Source organism: Chinchilla lanigera, unplaced genomic scaffold, assembly GCF_000276665.1.
Source record: "Chinchilla lanigera isolate Chin_1 unplaced genomic scaffold, ChiLan1.0 scaffold00011, whole genome shotgun sequence".
Classification (NCBI taxonomy): domain Eukaryota; kingdom Metazoa; phylum Chordata; class Mammalia; order Rodentia; family Chinchillidae; genus Chinchilla; species Chinchilla lanigera.
In genome coordinates, this window is record NW_004955412.1 from 33,160,610 (window position 1) to 33,178,099 (window position 17,490).

Below are 17,490 nucleotides of genomic sequence, written 5' to 3' on the forward strand. Positions count from 1 at the left end.
TCCACTGTATGCCTTTCGCAGCTTCTTGGAGTTTTTGTTTGCTGTGCAGTTTAAGCAAACTGCTCATGCTTCTGACTCTCCAATTTTCCCTTCCTCCCTCTTCTCTAGTCTCCTCCTCTTGCTTGTCCTTTCCTCTACTTTTACCAACTGCTGACTCCATTGATTGATTCATAAGCTCCTGTCCACCCTTCCACTGCACCAGGGCAGTTGCAACTATTCTTCTAAAATTGAGTGTTAGACCAGAATTTTAAAAATAACCTTATGCCAATCTGTAAAATTTGTTAATTTTTCATGTCCCATATCAGTGCCTTTTTGGGTGCTGAATGAGTAAAATGTCCCTTAATCCTGTCTCTTGAAACTGACGGAAAGTACCAGGTGGCAGGTTTGAGGAGCATTGGAGGAATGGGCTTTACTGCAATTTAAATGGAGCAACCAAGCGTAGGTGGGGATGGAAAGGACCGGGCAATGTCAGGAGCAGGCATAACCGCTCCATCCCCAGAAAAAAGGAGTGACAGGAAGCCCCCGGAGCACATGAGTGGCAGCTTGGACATTTGCTTGCTCTCTGTGCATTTTAGGCCTCAAAGCTCTTGAAGCAGGTGCTTCCTCAGAATGCTCAGGATGATCTGACACCACAGGATGGTGCTGGCCTCTACTGCTGCGTATTGTCTCACTGGAAGCCTCTGGTATTTGAAACCAGCTCCTGATCGCCAGCTTCTGTCTGTGGCCCTCAGCTGCTCCCTGTGTTGTGTGCTGCTAGCGCTTGCACACCAGAGGTTGCCCCCTCTTCTGTAGGGCCCATTTTGTGTTGACGGCAGCGCTTCTTCCCCTGCCTATCCCAGGAAGGTAAAGTGCCTGATCACACTCTCCACAATCATTCCCCTACTAATTACAGATAGAGCTGAATCACCAAGCAGATTCTGCTTGGGAGAAATTGAACCAGATTGATGATGACATAAGAAAGTTCTCTGAGACACTTCTGATTAGGGCACCCTGCATCCTAACTCACCCAGAGGAGGCAGGGACATCGGATACAAGAGCTTTTAATGAAGGATGTTTGTGGAGGCCAAATCTGCTTCTTTCCTCATTCACTCCAGGCCCAGCTTGATTTTTAGTCCCCTTGGGAAATGTGGCATAGAGTCTTTAACCTTAGGAGATTTAAGAAGTCTCCTCATGTGTCTGGACCTTAACTATAGATACACATTTTTAAAAGGGAAAATTTTCAAAAAGTAGATGTCTGTCATGTTCTCACAAGTCAGCAAAGAGTGTTCTGAAAAATCCTGTATGGTGGCTATAACAGCTATTAAAATCATAGTCAGCTACTTTGGTCACTCAGTCTTTCACCTTATAATCAATTGGTTCCTTCTGTGTTAAACACTGCCGTATATATCAGAGATCTGGGATAAAGAAAGGATTCATTTTCTCTTGGAAATAAGACTATACAACAATGTGATGCATTTAATGAACCACTAGATTTAAAAAAAATGACAGGAAATAACTGGGTTGAGAAGAGGTGAAGCTGTGGAGGGGGTGGTTCAAGACTGAGCTCCCAGAACAATGCTATCTAAAGGTTGCAGAGACATTTGAAGCAGCCAAAGACGGTGACAGATTCCAGATGAGGGGAGAAAGAGCTCAAAGGCACTGGTAAATAAACCATCCAGTTTCTAGGCAGTTAGGTGTGGGAGAAAAGTGTTGGTCAGAGACACATCTAGAGAGGCATATAGAACCTTTGCACACCATCGAGGAGCAATGTTGACTAAAAGAATTTAAACAGTAGTGAGATTCATTCTCAGTTTTGAAAACTCAGCAAAAATCAAATAACTAAATAAATCAGAGACATGAAGATCAGTAAAAAAAAATTGTAATAATTCAGACTAGCTAATGAGGGTCTGGATTAAGATTGTAGCGATGATGAGGAAAAAAGAAAACAATTTAGAAAACCCTAAAGGGAATAGAAGCAGTGGAATTTGCTGATTGAACGTGAAGACTCAGAGAAAGAGAACAACCAAATATGAACAACCAAATATGAACAACCAAATAAATCTGTTTTATTTAGAAAGGGGAGTTGGCAGCACCACCAACAGAGATCAGCGCACACAGGGACCAAGGGCAGACCTGAGAGCAGGGTGATGAGTTCCGTCTGCAATGTCTGAGGAGTACAGAGACGAGGCCCTCCATTGGCAGTGATGAGACTGGAGAGCAGCAGCTTCTCCTGCAATGATTATGAAGGTAGAGCTGCTAATTTCCAATTTAGCAAAGGGAATTTAAAATATAGATGAACTGGGGAGAGGAAATAAAATAGTAAAAGGATTGGCTTTGCAAGATGCCATGTGGTGCCTCGGTTTATGAACTTAATTTGTTTTATGATTTGGGGGAAGATGGTTGTGTTCTTATTTGTGCTGGGAAGATGGCCCAGGTCCTATTTGTCATCGAATGTGAAGAATTGAACAGAAGCAAAATTTTGATGAATGCTTTTGTTTGCAAAGCAAGTTGTTTGTGAACAGAAGAGCTCATGAACCTAGGTGTTATTGCATGTAAGAATTGAGTACCAAACTTTGCCCGTAGTTTGTATTTCAAAACATTGTGTCCCATGCATCAACTACTTTTCTATGCATTTGCACAAACTCTCTCATATAATAAAACTTTGCCCACATTTTATTAACAAGGGAATTGAGGCTGAGTGACATTAAAGGTTATGTAATTACCAGGATTTAGAAACACCACCCTTGCCTTGTTTGAATACCTTACAATCTATCCAGGACCCAGCAGTGCCTGTCTGCACTTTAGATTTCATGTGAAGTGAAAAGGAGTATAAAGGGAACCAATGATAAAGTAAATCAGCTCTTACTTTACTTTCCATACACTGTTCCTTTTTTTTATATTTCATGCTGTTGAAATTGAACCTATATGTAATGGAACTATAAAAAGATGGGTGAAGAATTCACACACAAATGGGCAGGGACCATATATATATTTCAGGTCGTGCAATTTGGTGTAAAGTAGCAATGTTTGTGGATAGCTTCTGAGAACTGTTTGCAAATGTTGGATTTTTTTCCATATTCAAGGCTATAATCACATAGGACAAATCCAAAGTTTTTCAGCCATGCTTCACTTTCCCTCTGTTCCCAAATGATCCTATTCTTATAGACTTTCTGTTTTCCTGCAGATCTTTCTGTGTGGATTCTCTAACTATTCCTGATATACATGGGCTAGTATGGATTGTCTCTGTGCTGACTGGAAATACACAGAAGATATGTCTCTTTCTGGTACTGATAATACCTTGCAGTTTCCTCTCACTCCGATGAAATGTATTCACTAAGTTATCTGAATTGTAGGCTGAACCCTATCTCAGCTTCTTTATTCTGTGCCTTCTCCAAGTGGGCACGTTGTCTTTGAGTTTTGGGTTGGGGTAGTCACTGATAAGTGGACTTGTTCACGAAAGCATGCTTTCTGCTCTGCGTAGCAGAATAATACCACCTGCAAAGGGGAACCCATGCCTCTGCCTCACTATGTGGGCAGGAGCCTCCGTAGTTTCCGACAGTCTTTCACCCTGCATCTTGGTGGGAAAAGACACCCATCTTTAAATGAAAAGAGGAATTCCTCAGATCTGCATGAGCAATCTGCAAAAGGATTATTTATAAGTTACTTCACTTCTCATCTTCCACAAAATGTTTAATGAGGCATACATATGGCTATGTTTAACCGTACAGTTCTTCCTCTTTTCCCCTATGTCTTGGTGACTTACATTTTTCCCAGGGAGTGTGTGTTAAGATAATTTGGTTTGTTCAGAGCTGTGGATCAGTGTAACTTGGAAGAACTGCAGCCTTCAGGATACAGGGTTAATTCTGTGTCTGAGGCCGCTTCAGATCCGTTTTCAGAAAACTGTAGAGTCAGAAATGCTCCTTAGTGAAATGATACATGCACACTTACACACGCACATGCGCGCGTGCACACACATCCACATGCACACCCACACAATGTCATTCCCTGAGGTTTAGAACCCCAGGGTTAGAGTTCACAGTCAATCTTTGGATTAGGAATCCTTGCTTGCAGGGTTTCTTCCTAAATTGACACTAAAGGCAGCACTGCTCCCCATGGCTGTTGAAAGCTGAGCGGTCAAGGTGATTGTGAAGTAAGCCCCATATCTGAGTCTGGAATTTCCTTAAATTAATCTGGTGAAACAGTCACAAAGCAGTTCAATTCTTCCCATTTCTCAACACTCAGGGCTGCCTTGTACCTCCAGAGATGTAGAAAAGGGAATGTGAATGCCAAGAGTCTGGTGTGACATGGCTCTGCAGAGTTCTATATTTATCTCCTATCAATGTCTTTCAGATCAAATTGGCTGACTTTACAAATCAAAAGCTGATTTATTTATTTATTTGTTATTTATTTTTTTAGCAGCCATCAGCTGCTGTACTGCAAATATCCAGGTTCCAGACGTCAAGCTGTGAACCCCAAGCCTCCAGCTGTGCGTTTTCTGGCTTTGATGTCATCGCCCATAATAGAAGGTCTGCTTGCAAAGCAAGCTGTCAGGCCACCCAACGGCCCATGGCAGAAGAGCCCCAGCTTCCAGGCCAGGCGGGCTGCACAACCACATTGCCATGAAGTCTAGGATCTTGTTAAAGGGAGGGCATCCACCTGAGAATGCACAGGGCTTGGCTCTTGGAGTACACGGCTTCATTTTCTGTATGCTTGAGCCCAATAAATAAACAAGGGTTAGAGATGTAGCTCAGTGGGAAGGCCCTAGATTCAATCCCCAAGAACGAGGGAAAAAAAGAATTTTAAATGTCACTAAGTTATATTTTAGACTACAGTGTCTTTTAATGTGAAGCTTATTAATATTCCCAGAAAATTTCCCAATTAAAAATATTAAAAGAATTTCTCTTCTCTCTATGACTTTAGCAGATCTTATATATGTATATTTGTACATATTTAAGCATTTACATACATTCAGTTGTAATGATTAAATGACTTTTGATCTATGCTAGGATCTATGCTAAGTGTTTTGCTGAGATATAGACACACAGTTCTTAGGTGGTATTAGCTTGAATCATATTTTTATTGGATTTATATTTACTGCATTTGCATGGAATCAGGCTGACAGATTAATTTAAAAACTCTCAGTTTGCACTCCCATAGTAAGCAGAGGTTCTAGTGGACACTGATGTGGTTTTGGGAACTTTATCTTATGTGCAGGACACAGAGGCAACTAAGCCCTGATGAGGTGGAGGCTCTTAGTAACAGTCGATTCCTGTGTATCCAATAGGAAAGTATTTGGAGAGAGCTGATGGGCTAAATTTCCTTCATATAAGAAAAGTATATTTCACATCGAAGACCAAGAGTGGTACACAAGAAGTAACATAGGACACTGCTACAAATAAACTTCACAACATTAGCTCCTGGTAACCAAGCAGCTCGAGGAGATTTCCTCATAAAGTGGAAGCCAGCCCTTTAGAACAAATCAGCCTGTCTCTTTCCCTACCAAGGTCTGCATATTTGATGTCAACAGAAATTTTTTCAACTCTTCAGGCCTGAACCTCAGTTTACAACAGGCAAAAAAAGTTGGCCATCTCCAGAACTTTTTCTATGAAAGATATCTTTTAAATTTGCCCATTTGTGAAGACGTGATCAGATTCTTCTTTCTGCCAGCAATGCTATCTAATCTAAAGAAAAATAAAGGATAAATATGCATGCTTGCATGTAGGTCTGTGATATATTTATAGACTTTTATTCCTAGTTGTGAAGTTAGAGACATTCCTCAAGCCCTCAGCAGATCTTGTCTGGGATATCCTAGTATATTTGTTTGTTTGTTTTTTTTTTAATTAGCAAAAGAAATAATCCTGAGAAATTGTATTTCTTGTAAGTCAAATCCTATTTTAAATGGAGGTAGTGCAGCTTTCTAATTAAAGGATATATGATGAGTCCTTCATAGAGTTTGTTATCACTAGGTTCCTACTAGGAACAGAAAGATCTTATTATGCCTTCATTTCTGAGTTGAGATTTTCCTGTAACAAGGATCTTGTATTTTAAAATGTGCTCAAACTTACTTCAAACTCCAGTAAAGATAAAGATGACAATAGCGCTCATTTATTGAGGGCTTACTATATTCTCTTTATGTATCTTTACTCATTTAATATTCTCAATAATCCTGCAAGGCCTTGGTGTTCCCATTTTGCAAAAAAGGACTGTGAAGCACAGAAAAGAGAGTTTTCAGCTAGTAGAGTCTACAAGGTATAAGATGTGGGACTGAGAACTCAAGGCTGTCCACACTGTAGCCAGGGAAAGTGCAGGTTATAACAGCTAACATCTTTTCAACCACTTTGCCCCATCCTCAGAAGCAACCTGTAGATCCTGCAACATTAATATCATACTGTGGAGAAGTGTTTTAGTGTGGCGAGTTTTATCCTACTTCAACATACATTGTTTTATGCACTGTGGGTGCAGCCTGCCTGTCCCCAGGTGTGTCCAGTCTAGCAAGACAAGGACTGCATTGGCATCATGTCACTGAAACCTTGTTTGAAGGGCACCCATCTGTGCACTTGGGCTTCTAGGACCACACCGAACTTTCAGGTGGTGTGAGACAATGAAAGTCTTTCCCAGCCACTGGCAGATGGTAAAATTTTGCATAAAATCATCTTTAGTTTCCAGCCCTGCCAACTTTCTGCATCTGAACATACATAAAACTGGTCTCTTAAATGGACATGACCTGGTCCTCAGGAATAGGGATATTGCTACTGCCAAGTTGATCTTCTGTGCCTATCTGTCTCCCAGCATCTGAACAAAAATATGCCTTTCTCTACTTTGCACACCATGGCACATGCATGCCTCAGACATTGTGAGGGCACTGTCAGGGACACCAGCTGTGCTGCCCTGAAGACAGCTGTGCCAGAAGCCCAGTCTGAGTCTGCCAGGGGTACCCTGAGCTGACTGAGAGGAAAAATAGAATCAGTGGCCAGAGTGCTTGTCCAGTCATTGACTGGTACTGCTAAATGCAAAATTCGAGCTGAATTCTAAAATTGATTCCTAGCATCTTTCAAATTCTGGGTTTCTATTTTCTATATTTTTTTTTCAATTTCTGAAGTCCATCGATTTTATCTCTGCTGGAATATATGCCATAAAAATATTAAGTAAGGAGACAGCTGTGTCCTCCCCTCTCTAGTAGCTACAGCTGTTCTCTGACAAGTTTATTCCTGGGTGCTATAAAAATAATAATCATGGCTATTATTATTTTCAGTTTTACAGATTTTTAACACCCAATCTATGAACTCAGGAGCTTTGGGTGTGCTTTGTCCTTTGATTCTGAACCCCTGAGTTCACCCCTTTGGACAATATAAAACTCTGTATGGATTTGGGGGCAGGTATGTGGTCACATTTCCACCCAGCGAGATTTTGCTGCTTTCGTTGTTGTATTCCACTCACTGAGAAAGCTAGGCTCCTAGAAAGTTGGCTGTTAAACAAATCTATGTTAGATAAATCATACTTCCTCACTGTTCTACATTTTTAAATTAAGGATACAGTCCCCTGAGGAAATAATTGGCCCAATACTAAATATAAATTATACTAAAAACTCAATAAAACTTTCAAACTCTCATATTTAAAGAAAATATTTTCTGTTAGAACACTAATAGGGATGATAGGTTTTGAAAGCAAGGAAATGCAAATATAGTGTTAAGGACAGTTACAAAAGTGACAAGGTCTTAAAAACACAGCAACATGAGGACTTGTGAGAAATCCTGAGCTCTTGGCTTTTAAATTGTTTTCAATGTACTGGGCTACGTGTATACAACATCCATTTAATTAATGGGGATTTGACAAATTTCAAATCAAATAAATTAGTTTCTTAGGTTCCTGAACAGCCAGAGATAGCCAAGACTTCGTTTCTGCTGTCTAAAAAATTCACCAAGCTGGAAAAAGCAGAGTGTATCACAGTAAACACCTATTAGAAAACACAACGGCAGTTCAAACAATGCAACTAGTTATCAAGAGACCTGCTGGACCTGTCACTGACCATGGACTTTTCCAGGCATATAGTTCCTGAAGAAAAAGAAGGGAGGGAACTAAATCACTATTTCCTAAACTGGAATACACATTAGGCTCCCCTGGTAAGAAGAGGAAAGTGCCTCATTCCAGGCAAATCTGATTTAGTAGGTACGAGTGTGACCTAGAAATCTATATTTTAAACAATCATTCTAAGGGATTCTACTGCGGTAGGACTATGTCCTAAAATAGCAGCTATGGAATTATGTAACCATTAATGTCCCTCTAAGCCTTCTAGCTTGTTCTTTTATGATTTTAAAGACTACATGAACTCAATGTGTAGCAAGGGAGCAGGCCAGCCCGAGGGATGGAGAGCTGGAGATGAGAGAGGATGTGTTCCTGTACCAGGGCAGCGTAATAAGGAACAAAGAGTTGCATACCTTCAAAATACCAGTTTATTCTCACACAGTTCTGAAAGTATGAAATTGAGGTATTAGTTGCTCCATGCTTTGTCTGACAAGTGTACGAGAGAGCTTTCTCTTGCTCTTGTAACTTCCAGTGCTTACAAGGACCTCTCTGCACTTCCTGGCTTACAGATACATCTCTCTCCCCTCACATGGCCATATTCTTCCTTGTCTGAGCTTCTTTTTGTGAGTCACCAGTCAATTGGATTAAAGCCCACCCTAACACTGCATATCCCTTTGATTATTTTATAAAACCTATTTTTCCAAATATGTTCACATTCTGAAGTGCTGATGGCTTGGTCTTAAACATGCTTTTGAGGAGAACAGAATTCCTACTAAATTAGGGGCTTTTCACAAGTGATTTAGATACTAAAATATAAATACTATTTGCTTAGGTAAACAGAAAGAGCACAGCTTTGTAGATTACAAAAGCAATCTGTGGAGAATGGAGCAATCATGTTTGTCCAAGATGAAGAATTATGAGTTGCATCAGTGGTTGTGATAATGATGATTTTGGTGGGTAACATCCCTGACCATTTGTCCTGTGCCACCTACATCCTCATACAGTTCATCTACTGTCCTTCAGAGCAACACATGAAGTATGCAATATTATTCAGGGTGCTGCAGGCTAAGAAATGGGGGTGCTGAGGAGTTATGTAACTTGCCTCATTGTGAAAGTAACAGGCAAAGAATTGGCTTTGTCTTATCCCAATTCTTTGCTCTTTACAATGATGATCAGTTCCCTTGCTTGCAGCACTAATGCAAGATGAGTTTAGGTGAGGAAATTGGTGATCCTTTGCAGCAGATTTTAACAATAAATCAGTGGGAAGTTACAGAAAATGGGAAGGCACTTTAGTGTCTGAAGAGGTATGACATGAGGAATGTGATATTTTCAGAAGATGAGTGTCCTTTCTACCGAAGGATGCGTTTTCTTTAAAAAAGGACAAATCGGAGTTATAAATAAAAACCTATTGACCATGAAGAGTTTCTTTTCATTGGGCTCTATCAGGTGGTCTGCCTCTTTCTTCGGGTGTCTCTTAAGAATCATGTAGCACTTAAAAAGTGTACTCCATTGAGCTGTTCTTTTTCCCCCTTCAACATTCTTTTTAAGTTCTTCATACCGGTGAAAAAGCACTGATCAATTTGTATCCAGAGTACAAATGCTGTTAGATGAAATCTTTTCTCTATTCTTTAATTCTAAAAAATCCACATTTCCATTTTAGTGGGCTTTTTTTTAAACAGCACACATACGAGCCTCATTTCTGGTGGTTGAAAATTTAGTTTTCTGTGTGTACAGTGATCATCTTTTTTTGCTGGTGTTGCCACATAGAGAAAAACATGTACCAAAGGAAAAGTGAAACTATTGACAATGAAGCTGAAATTTATGAAGCACTTTTACATATATAAATACCTTTTCATATGTTTCCCAATTTTATCAGGAAGTGGAGGTATAATGCCTGGTGAGTGATGGTTACGCTATGGTTTCTCTGTAATTCTACACTTGGTCTAGAGGACATAATGTCTCATTGGTTTTTCTAGGATGACTTGACTGCATATTCCCTCTTCCTGATAATAGAAAACTGGATAAGTAAAGACTTTATGCTTCTCCCAAATCCTAAGCCTTACTTAATTTCCTTTCTTATAGAATATATACCAACTAGTAGGAGTAAATGAAATTATACACCTATTCCTACACCTATTTCCCTGTCAAAAACAGGATTTTGATTTTGACTATCATAACATAACATTCCTGAGTTCTTGATTTTGATTACCGTAACATAACATTTGTGCACTTGAATTTTGGTTTATGACTGTACTTCTAAAATTCTCTTTCTCCCTTTGGATGTCCATGGAGCAAGCTCATCAAATATTAGTCCCTGTAAATCTCAGTGTGGTCACACAAGAGCATGTTTGGAAGGCAGAATTAAAGACACTGCATAGACCTGAGCTGGAGAGAAGGGTGCAAGTCCAGGAGGACCCTGTGTCTTTTTGTTTGTCTGATTTGGTAGTATATGACACAGCCCCCCAGAGACCTGAGGTCCACCATCCCCTACCAGAACACTGCAGCACAATCCAGAACAGCTGTCCAGAGCTAATTTATTTCCTAATGCTGCAGCACTGTTAATTTATAAATTACACTGGTTATTCGAGCTATTATTAATTTCAGATGGTGTAGGGCAAGCCTAATTAAAATATGACACCAATTGCCTCAGATATGTACCAAGGACTACCATTTAAAATTAATGGGAATATTAAGTGTGACACTGGTCTCTGAGATGTTTTGTACAGTAATTATAGCATTCTAGCACAGAAAGATCTGACAAATATAGGCTTATTGTTGGTAGCAAATAAACAATGACAATATAAGAGTAACCACAAATTCTTTACTTACAACTCTTCTTACTGCCTGCACCAAGGTTTTGTTTTGTTTTGCTTTTGTCCATGAAGCTATGTATAGAACAGTGACAATAAGGGCTACTCAGGAGATTACAAGGTTCTTTCAGGTTGGGACTGTGAGTCTATATTGTTTCATATTGATGATCAGCTGTATATGCTGGGCTTTTAAGACCTTGTTTTCTAGTTATGAACTTGCTGTTCTTTCAATAAATGTAACATCTCTTTCTTGTTTGTCATAATAGTAATATGCTGTTGTCTTTTCCCCATCACTAGGTAATAGAGAAAGACAGTCTTCACAGGTGTTGAGTGTAGGTCCCATGTGGTGTGAGGAAATGCTCAGGTGAAGGTTACTGTTCATTGATACCACAGACTTATCATGACCAAGGAGCTGCAGCAGGGTTAGACAAGTAGTGCACCCTCTTGACAAGAGTCTTGTTTCATTGATGTTGCTGGTGCTATTGTCACTGTTTTCAGAAATGACGATCTCAGCATGGTAACAAAACAAATATAAACATAATTTAACAGACCACCTGTATCATTCACTATGTTATATTAGTTTTTTATTGTAATCAAGTTCATGCTCAGGGCCAGTTAAAACGTGGCATTATGAAGTGGTTTTAAGATCAGGGAAGAAATGTCCCTTTGATGCCTTTTTGGGACTATTTATGCAAATGTAGTCTCACTTCACCTGAGTCTAGACCTCCAGGGAGATTGTAGGATTCATAATTATGTCAACAAGTGTGCAGCACATGAGAATTTTTACAGTGTTTTTTATGTGTATATGTGTGTATGCACATGTCCACTGATGCATAATCTGTAGCTCGAAATAAATGTGACATATTAGCATTGTAATGTATATCAAATCTAATAAAATATTTTTCTACTACTAGGGTCAGTCTTAAATCAAGCTTGTTGTCCAATAATAAGTAGCCATACCCTATTTTTACTTTCAAAAGTATCCTTTGTTTAGGATGTTGTCATCCTAATTATCTTCTCTTAATACAAAGGAAGATAGCCCCAGAATGTATGCATTACCTGTTAATCCTTTTCTTTGATCAAGAAAGCTAAGGCTCAGGGGTGGCTCTGGGACAGAACACTGACATCTATCTTCTAGACATCAATGTCTTGTTCTTTCCAGAGCTGAATGCTTATAGTTAGATGTGAGTTGTGCTGTCTGGTCAGCAGAGGGTCTTTTTACTGATCATAATTTTTGTCACTAGAGAAATTGAGTCCAGAGATGAATGAGTGACAAAGGAAGATTTGCAGCCAGGTCTCTTTACTCTTTACTTCTTCTCTGCTTTGGCTGATGTATCAGTTCTGCTGTCCCGTTGTTGACTTGGATCTTGCAATTAAGAGATCTAACAGACTGAAGTTTGGAAAATTGATTTCTGCCTATCTAATTAATTGTTTAATCTAAAACCAGTTACATCTATTACACTGCCTTTGGGGTGTGTGTGTGTGTGTGTGTTTGTATGAGAGGGAGAGAGAGACAGAGAGACAGAGACAGAGGGATAGGGCACTAGTATGGCATTTTTAATTGATTCTTGCCTGGCGAGGCAGTTGGAAGCTCTACATTCAAGGCTCTGTCTAAATGCAACCTTGAGATCAGTAAGCATCAAAGTGCCTAACCCAGATCCTAGAGCTGTGAGGCCTGATGAGATGCAAGCTGCATTAACTGTCAAAATCCCCGGTCACTAATTGAGAACCCCTTAATCCTCTCTGTACTGCACTGTGTTCAGCTGGAACACAGACTTTTCAGCTGGCCCCTTAGACCCACGGAGAAGCTGGTACACAAAGGTGTAGGAAGGACTTGGAGGGAGAGTCCACATAGTGTGAAGAACCTGAACTTACAAATGGTGCAATTCTCTGCAGCTGCAACCATTTTATACTTGGCTTTCCAATTTTATACCTTCGGTCTTTTCTTCCCTCCTATCTCACAACACCCCACTGCTTCTTCTGCAGCTGTTGGCTTTGTGAGTGAAGATGAATACTTGGAAATCCAGGGCATCACCCGGGAGCAGTCCGGGGACTATGAGTGCAGTGCCTCCAACGACGTGGCCGCACCCGTGGTACGGAGAGTGAAGGTCACTGTGAACTGTAAGTGATCTCCCCTGCCCCTGCCCTTCACATGCAGGAGGATGGTCCACGCTATGGCCACAAAATCCAGCTGTAAACTCAGGATGGGAAGTCAGCATCTTCTGTGTTCTGCTTTCAGGAGTAGCAAGTCCAAAGTTTAGTTTGTGATACCTCAAGATGTCACAGAAGCACATTGCTTCAAAAAGGAGGCTGAAAATAATTGACTATCATGCCAAGTTTGACATACATGGCTGGAAGATGATCAAATGACATTCACTGCACAATTTAGATAAATGCATTGTTAAATCTGGAGTTTTCCCCTAATTTACTCACATGATGCAGTGGGAGCCTCCCACTCTGCAGACCAGATGTCTCTGTAGTGGGACCAGCATCATGGGCGAGAATGGATGAAGAAAATCTCAGTACAACTATAAAGAGTATAGTTACTGTGTGTCATCCTTTCATAACTATAAATGTTAATATACATGGAATTCAACAGAATTTAAATACAAACACATATACATATCGATAGTAGAAGATGTATCTCAAAATTTATCTTATATAATAAAGGTACAGAGTCCAAAATTGGGAAGCTGGTGGGGTGGATCTCTCATTCTTCTTTCTCAACCATGCAGGTTCTCACTTACATTGATTCTACACAGATTTCTATCCTATCTCTCACTTTTTCTCCTTGGGGAACCTTGCTATGTTCATCAACTCAGTTCCCTGTGATTTTCTTAGGTTTTTCTGCTGTGTGCATGGCAGGAGGTCATATGGTTCTGGAATCCTAGAAGTATCCTTGTGTCAGGAAACCTCTCTTCTCCAGCACTTGGGTGGGTTGAAAGTAGGGAGGGACATCATGCAAAGGAGAATTCTCATGGTTTAGTATTTTGATTTCTGTTCCTATTTGAGCATAAATTACATGAAACACTGTAAGAAGCAAGGGAATGGCATAACAATGCTACCTTTAAAAATGCTGTTATAATTTTAACTCTATTTTTCAAAGGATTTAGGATGGTTCACAATTTGCAATGAAGAACCTGAAAGTTTAGAGATAGAAGCAAAGGAAAAGTGTACTGTGAAAAATCAGTAAAAGCTAAGAAAAAATCAGCACATTGAAATGTATACCACCAGGTTGCTAGGCACAGGTCCACAATTCGGTATTCCACTGGTAAAGCAAAAATAAAATACATCATCTGCTTAAGATTTGTGTTATCCATAAGTTTAAAGCAAGTTGTTTTCTCTAGAGAAAGACTGATTTTCCTGGTACTGAGACCCTAGAGAAAATTCTCTTTGGGGTCTCCACAAATTGAGAACTTCAAGAAACAGTCAAGAGCCCTGTGTAAAATATTCCTGCAACAAACTGAGCAGCAAGTGTATTGTGGCTGTTTTTTTAATGCCTGCCAAGGCAAACCATTGTCATATCACAGGTAGTGTGGCAGACTTTGAAAGCATCTAGACCAAGTATGTAGGTCTAGTTTGGTTTAGCTGGATTCAGCAGCCCATCTTAGCATACTGAAAAGAGGGAGCTGGGGATTTAGCTCAGCTGCACAGTGCCTGCCTGGCAAGTGCAAAGTCGTGAGTTCTATTCCCGGTACTGGAAAAAAAACAACAACCAAAAAAAGAGAGATTATTTAGAATACTGAAAAGAATGACTGATGTGTATATCCTTCAGGAAATTCTCTATGAATATTATTTCTTGTAACTGAGCTTTTAATGGGAACTGAATAGGTGAGGTTATAAATTTTGGCAACTGGGTGTGCAGAAATTCTATAAGGCTGGTTAAAGGTACTGACTGTCAACCCATGCAGTGTACGGTTGAAAGTTAAAAAGTTGAAACAGGAAATATATCCAAAGAGCTGGTCACTCATTCCATCTCTGTGCACAGGAGAACAGAAATAATGCAAGCTGGGAAGACTGTGCTTTCCTTTGGTGTGGCACTCAAAGTGTTTTCATTCTGGCATAATTTCTGTAGCAATTTGATAAGGCAAGTCAGCAAAAGTAGGGCAGAGAGCAAAGAAACAAAATCTATGAATGAGGGAGGCTTTTTCATGTTAAAATGAATTTTCAAGCGCTGTGGAACATCTTTCTGCAGATCCACCATACATTTCAGAAGCTAAGGGTACGGGCGTCCCCGTGGGACAGAAGGGGACGCTGCAGTGTGAAGCCTCAGCAGTTCCCTCTGCAGAATTCCAGTGGTACAAGGATGACAAAAGGTAAGGTCCTCCTCTCTCCTCTCCTCTTGGCTCCTCTGGGCTCTTTTCCTCTTCTCCTCTCCCCTCCCCTCCCCTCCCCTCCCCTCCTCAACCCCACCCCGGAAGGAAAACACTTCCAGTTTCCTGATTCCAGTTGTTTGCAAATGAATTTATAACTTCTGAAGTCGCCATATCTGTGCAGGGGAAATAATGTACAAACAGGCTTTTCCTAAGTTAATAAAGTTCAGTGAGGTTTTTAATGTTGCCATGCAGAATTACCACTTGCCAACTACCAGGCCTGAAAGGTAACATTTTTTTAGGAATGCAAATTTGCAAAAGAAAGGCCACAAAGAGCATGTATAGGCCTTTAAATATTTTATAGGCCAGGAAAATAACAAGTTCTGCCTGAAGCTATTTTTAACACGTTCAGGGTTGGCATTAAAGCATTCATACTGCTCTGGGCTCTGGGAATGGTTCATGAGTCAACTATAGCTCCCAAGTCCCCACTTCCAGTCCAGACTGTCAGCCCTCGGGTGTGAGAGTCTGTCATCTGGCTTTGCCCTCCCTTTGTGCCCAGGTCTCTCTTCCTCTGCAGTGGAAAAGAGTGGAACTGTTCCCTTCCTTCCCACTGTGGCAGCCATAGTGGGAGTATTTGCTATGAGTCACTGAAGATGGTCCAGGTAATTGAATGGCACAGGGACAGCCAGACATAGTGGAAATTATGGTTATCAATGAGCTACTTTAGGGCGGATGAACAACAAATAAAAGTGCATATTTCCATTAAAATGGAGGCGGTCACTTTGGGGATGCTACAAAGCTCTGTGATGGATCTGGGTCAAGGGGGAGGAAGGAGAGAGGGAAGCAGAGAAGCCAAGGAGGGAAGACAGTGAAGAGGACAACAGGAGAAGAGCAATGTGGGAAATCCCATCCCAGAGCTTGCGAAGTGCTGTCCATGCCTCGTGGACTGCGTTCAGTGCTCCTGGTAGTCTCGGAGTCTGCAGAAGAAGTCATTTAGTCTTAAGGTTCACTGTCTTATGGTGAGGAGCAGCAGTTTTTACCTTTTCAGGATATGTTCTGGCAGCTTCTAGGAAACTGTATTGTGTTCATCTAGCCCACTTGATTGATGAAAGGCCTGAGGCAGAAAGGGGAAAACAAACTCACAAAGAAATAAGAAGAAATTCAGCTGGCTTTTGTCCTTCATTCAAGAATTCAGAATTCCCTCTCCTTCCCTACCGCCCTTCCTATTGTGCTAAGAAGAAAACAGAGTCATAAAGGTCCAGGATGAGAAGGACAGAAAGAAACAAACAAGCAAACATAAAAAGCTTCAGGGTCTGTTTCTGAACCTTCAATTATTTCAATTAGTGAAAATTAATCAGTTGCATCCTATTATTCTATTTCTTTATGGGAGAAAAATCGAAACAAAATTTATAGGAGAAGCAAGATCTCAAAATAAGTGGAGAAAAATGCAGTAAAAATGGCCAATGCCGATACAAAGAATAGCAAAGCTGTTTTTCAGCCAGAAACCACAGTTCTAGGCGGGGCTGCGTCCACAGCATCAGTGCTTGTTGGTGCAGCTTTGCTTCCCTCCTGAGCTCTGATGGCTCCTGCTTTGCTCCCCTTCCATTGATGTTGCTCCATTTTCCACTGACTGCCCATCTATTTATCCCTTGCCAGTGCCCTCCAGTGAATGGAGTCACCGTTTGTCCTGCTAGTCAGCCTAACAGGAACATCTCAGCCTCTGTGTCCTTTGTCACAACTAGTTCAATCTGTCCCACTGGGGCCACCAGGCAACCTCCTCCAGGCAGGTCTGAGAGATTTATCTCACAGGCCATGAGAAGCACAGCTGCAGCCTACCTCCCGTACTCCATGAGACAAGCAGACTTTGAGGGAAATGGAAGGCATCTGTGGCAGAGGCAGGCCATGTTCTCAAGGTCTTTGGCTTCCTAGTACCACTCTGCTGCTACTGGATGTGTTATCCACTAAAGGCAGAGGAGGTGAAATTCTGTGCTGTCCCTTTCCCACTAGCAGGAATATTAGGCACCAAAGTCTATAGCTTCATGAAGAAACTGAAGCCTGATGCCTGTATGGGGTGTGTGAAGGTGTGTAAGTACATGGAGAAGGGGTAGTGGTGTCGTCCCAGAGCTGCAAAATGCTGCATAGCGCTGCTGTCCTTTTACATTGTGTTTAGCCAACATCTACTTAACATTTGGGTTCAGATATGAAGGCTTCCTCTCTATCAAACAGCAAATGGCATCCACTGGGTGGACAGCCAAGAAGTCTCCAGCTGGTGGCAGGCCAAGCTGTCCTTGGACAGCACCCCCTAGAGGATCAGTGCCTATATGACAAGCTGGAAATGCAACAATACCTCGTTCTGTACTCCTACT

General features: G+C 40.9%; 1 protein-coding gene across 1 annotated transcript in view; it reads left to right on the plus strand.

Annotated features, from left to right (window-relative positions):
- Ntm (neurotrimin) overlaps positions 1–17,490 on the plus strand; it is a gene marked incomplete at its 5' end in the record, with an annotated part of 414,849 nt that overhangs the window by 381,365 nt on the left and 15,994 nt on the right. Inside the window, 2 exon segments of the mRNA XM_005378573.2 lie at positions 12,798–12,932; positions 15,007–15,127. Coding sequence (XP_005378630.1) covers positions 12,798–12,932; positions 15,007–15,127 — 256 coding nt within the window.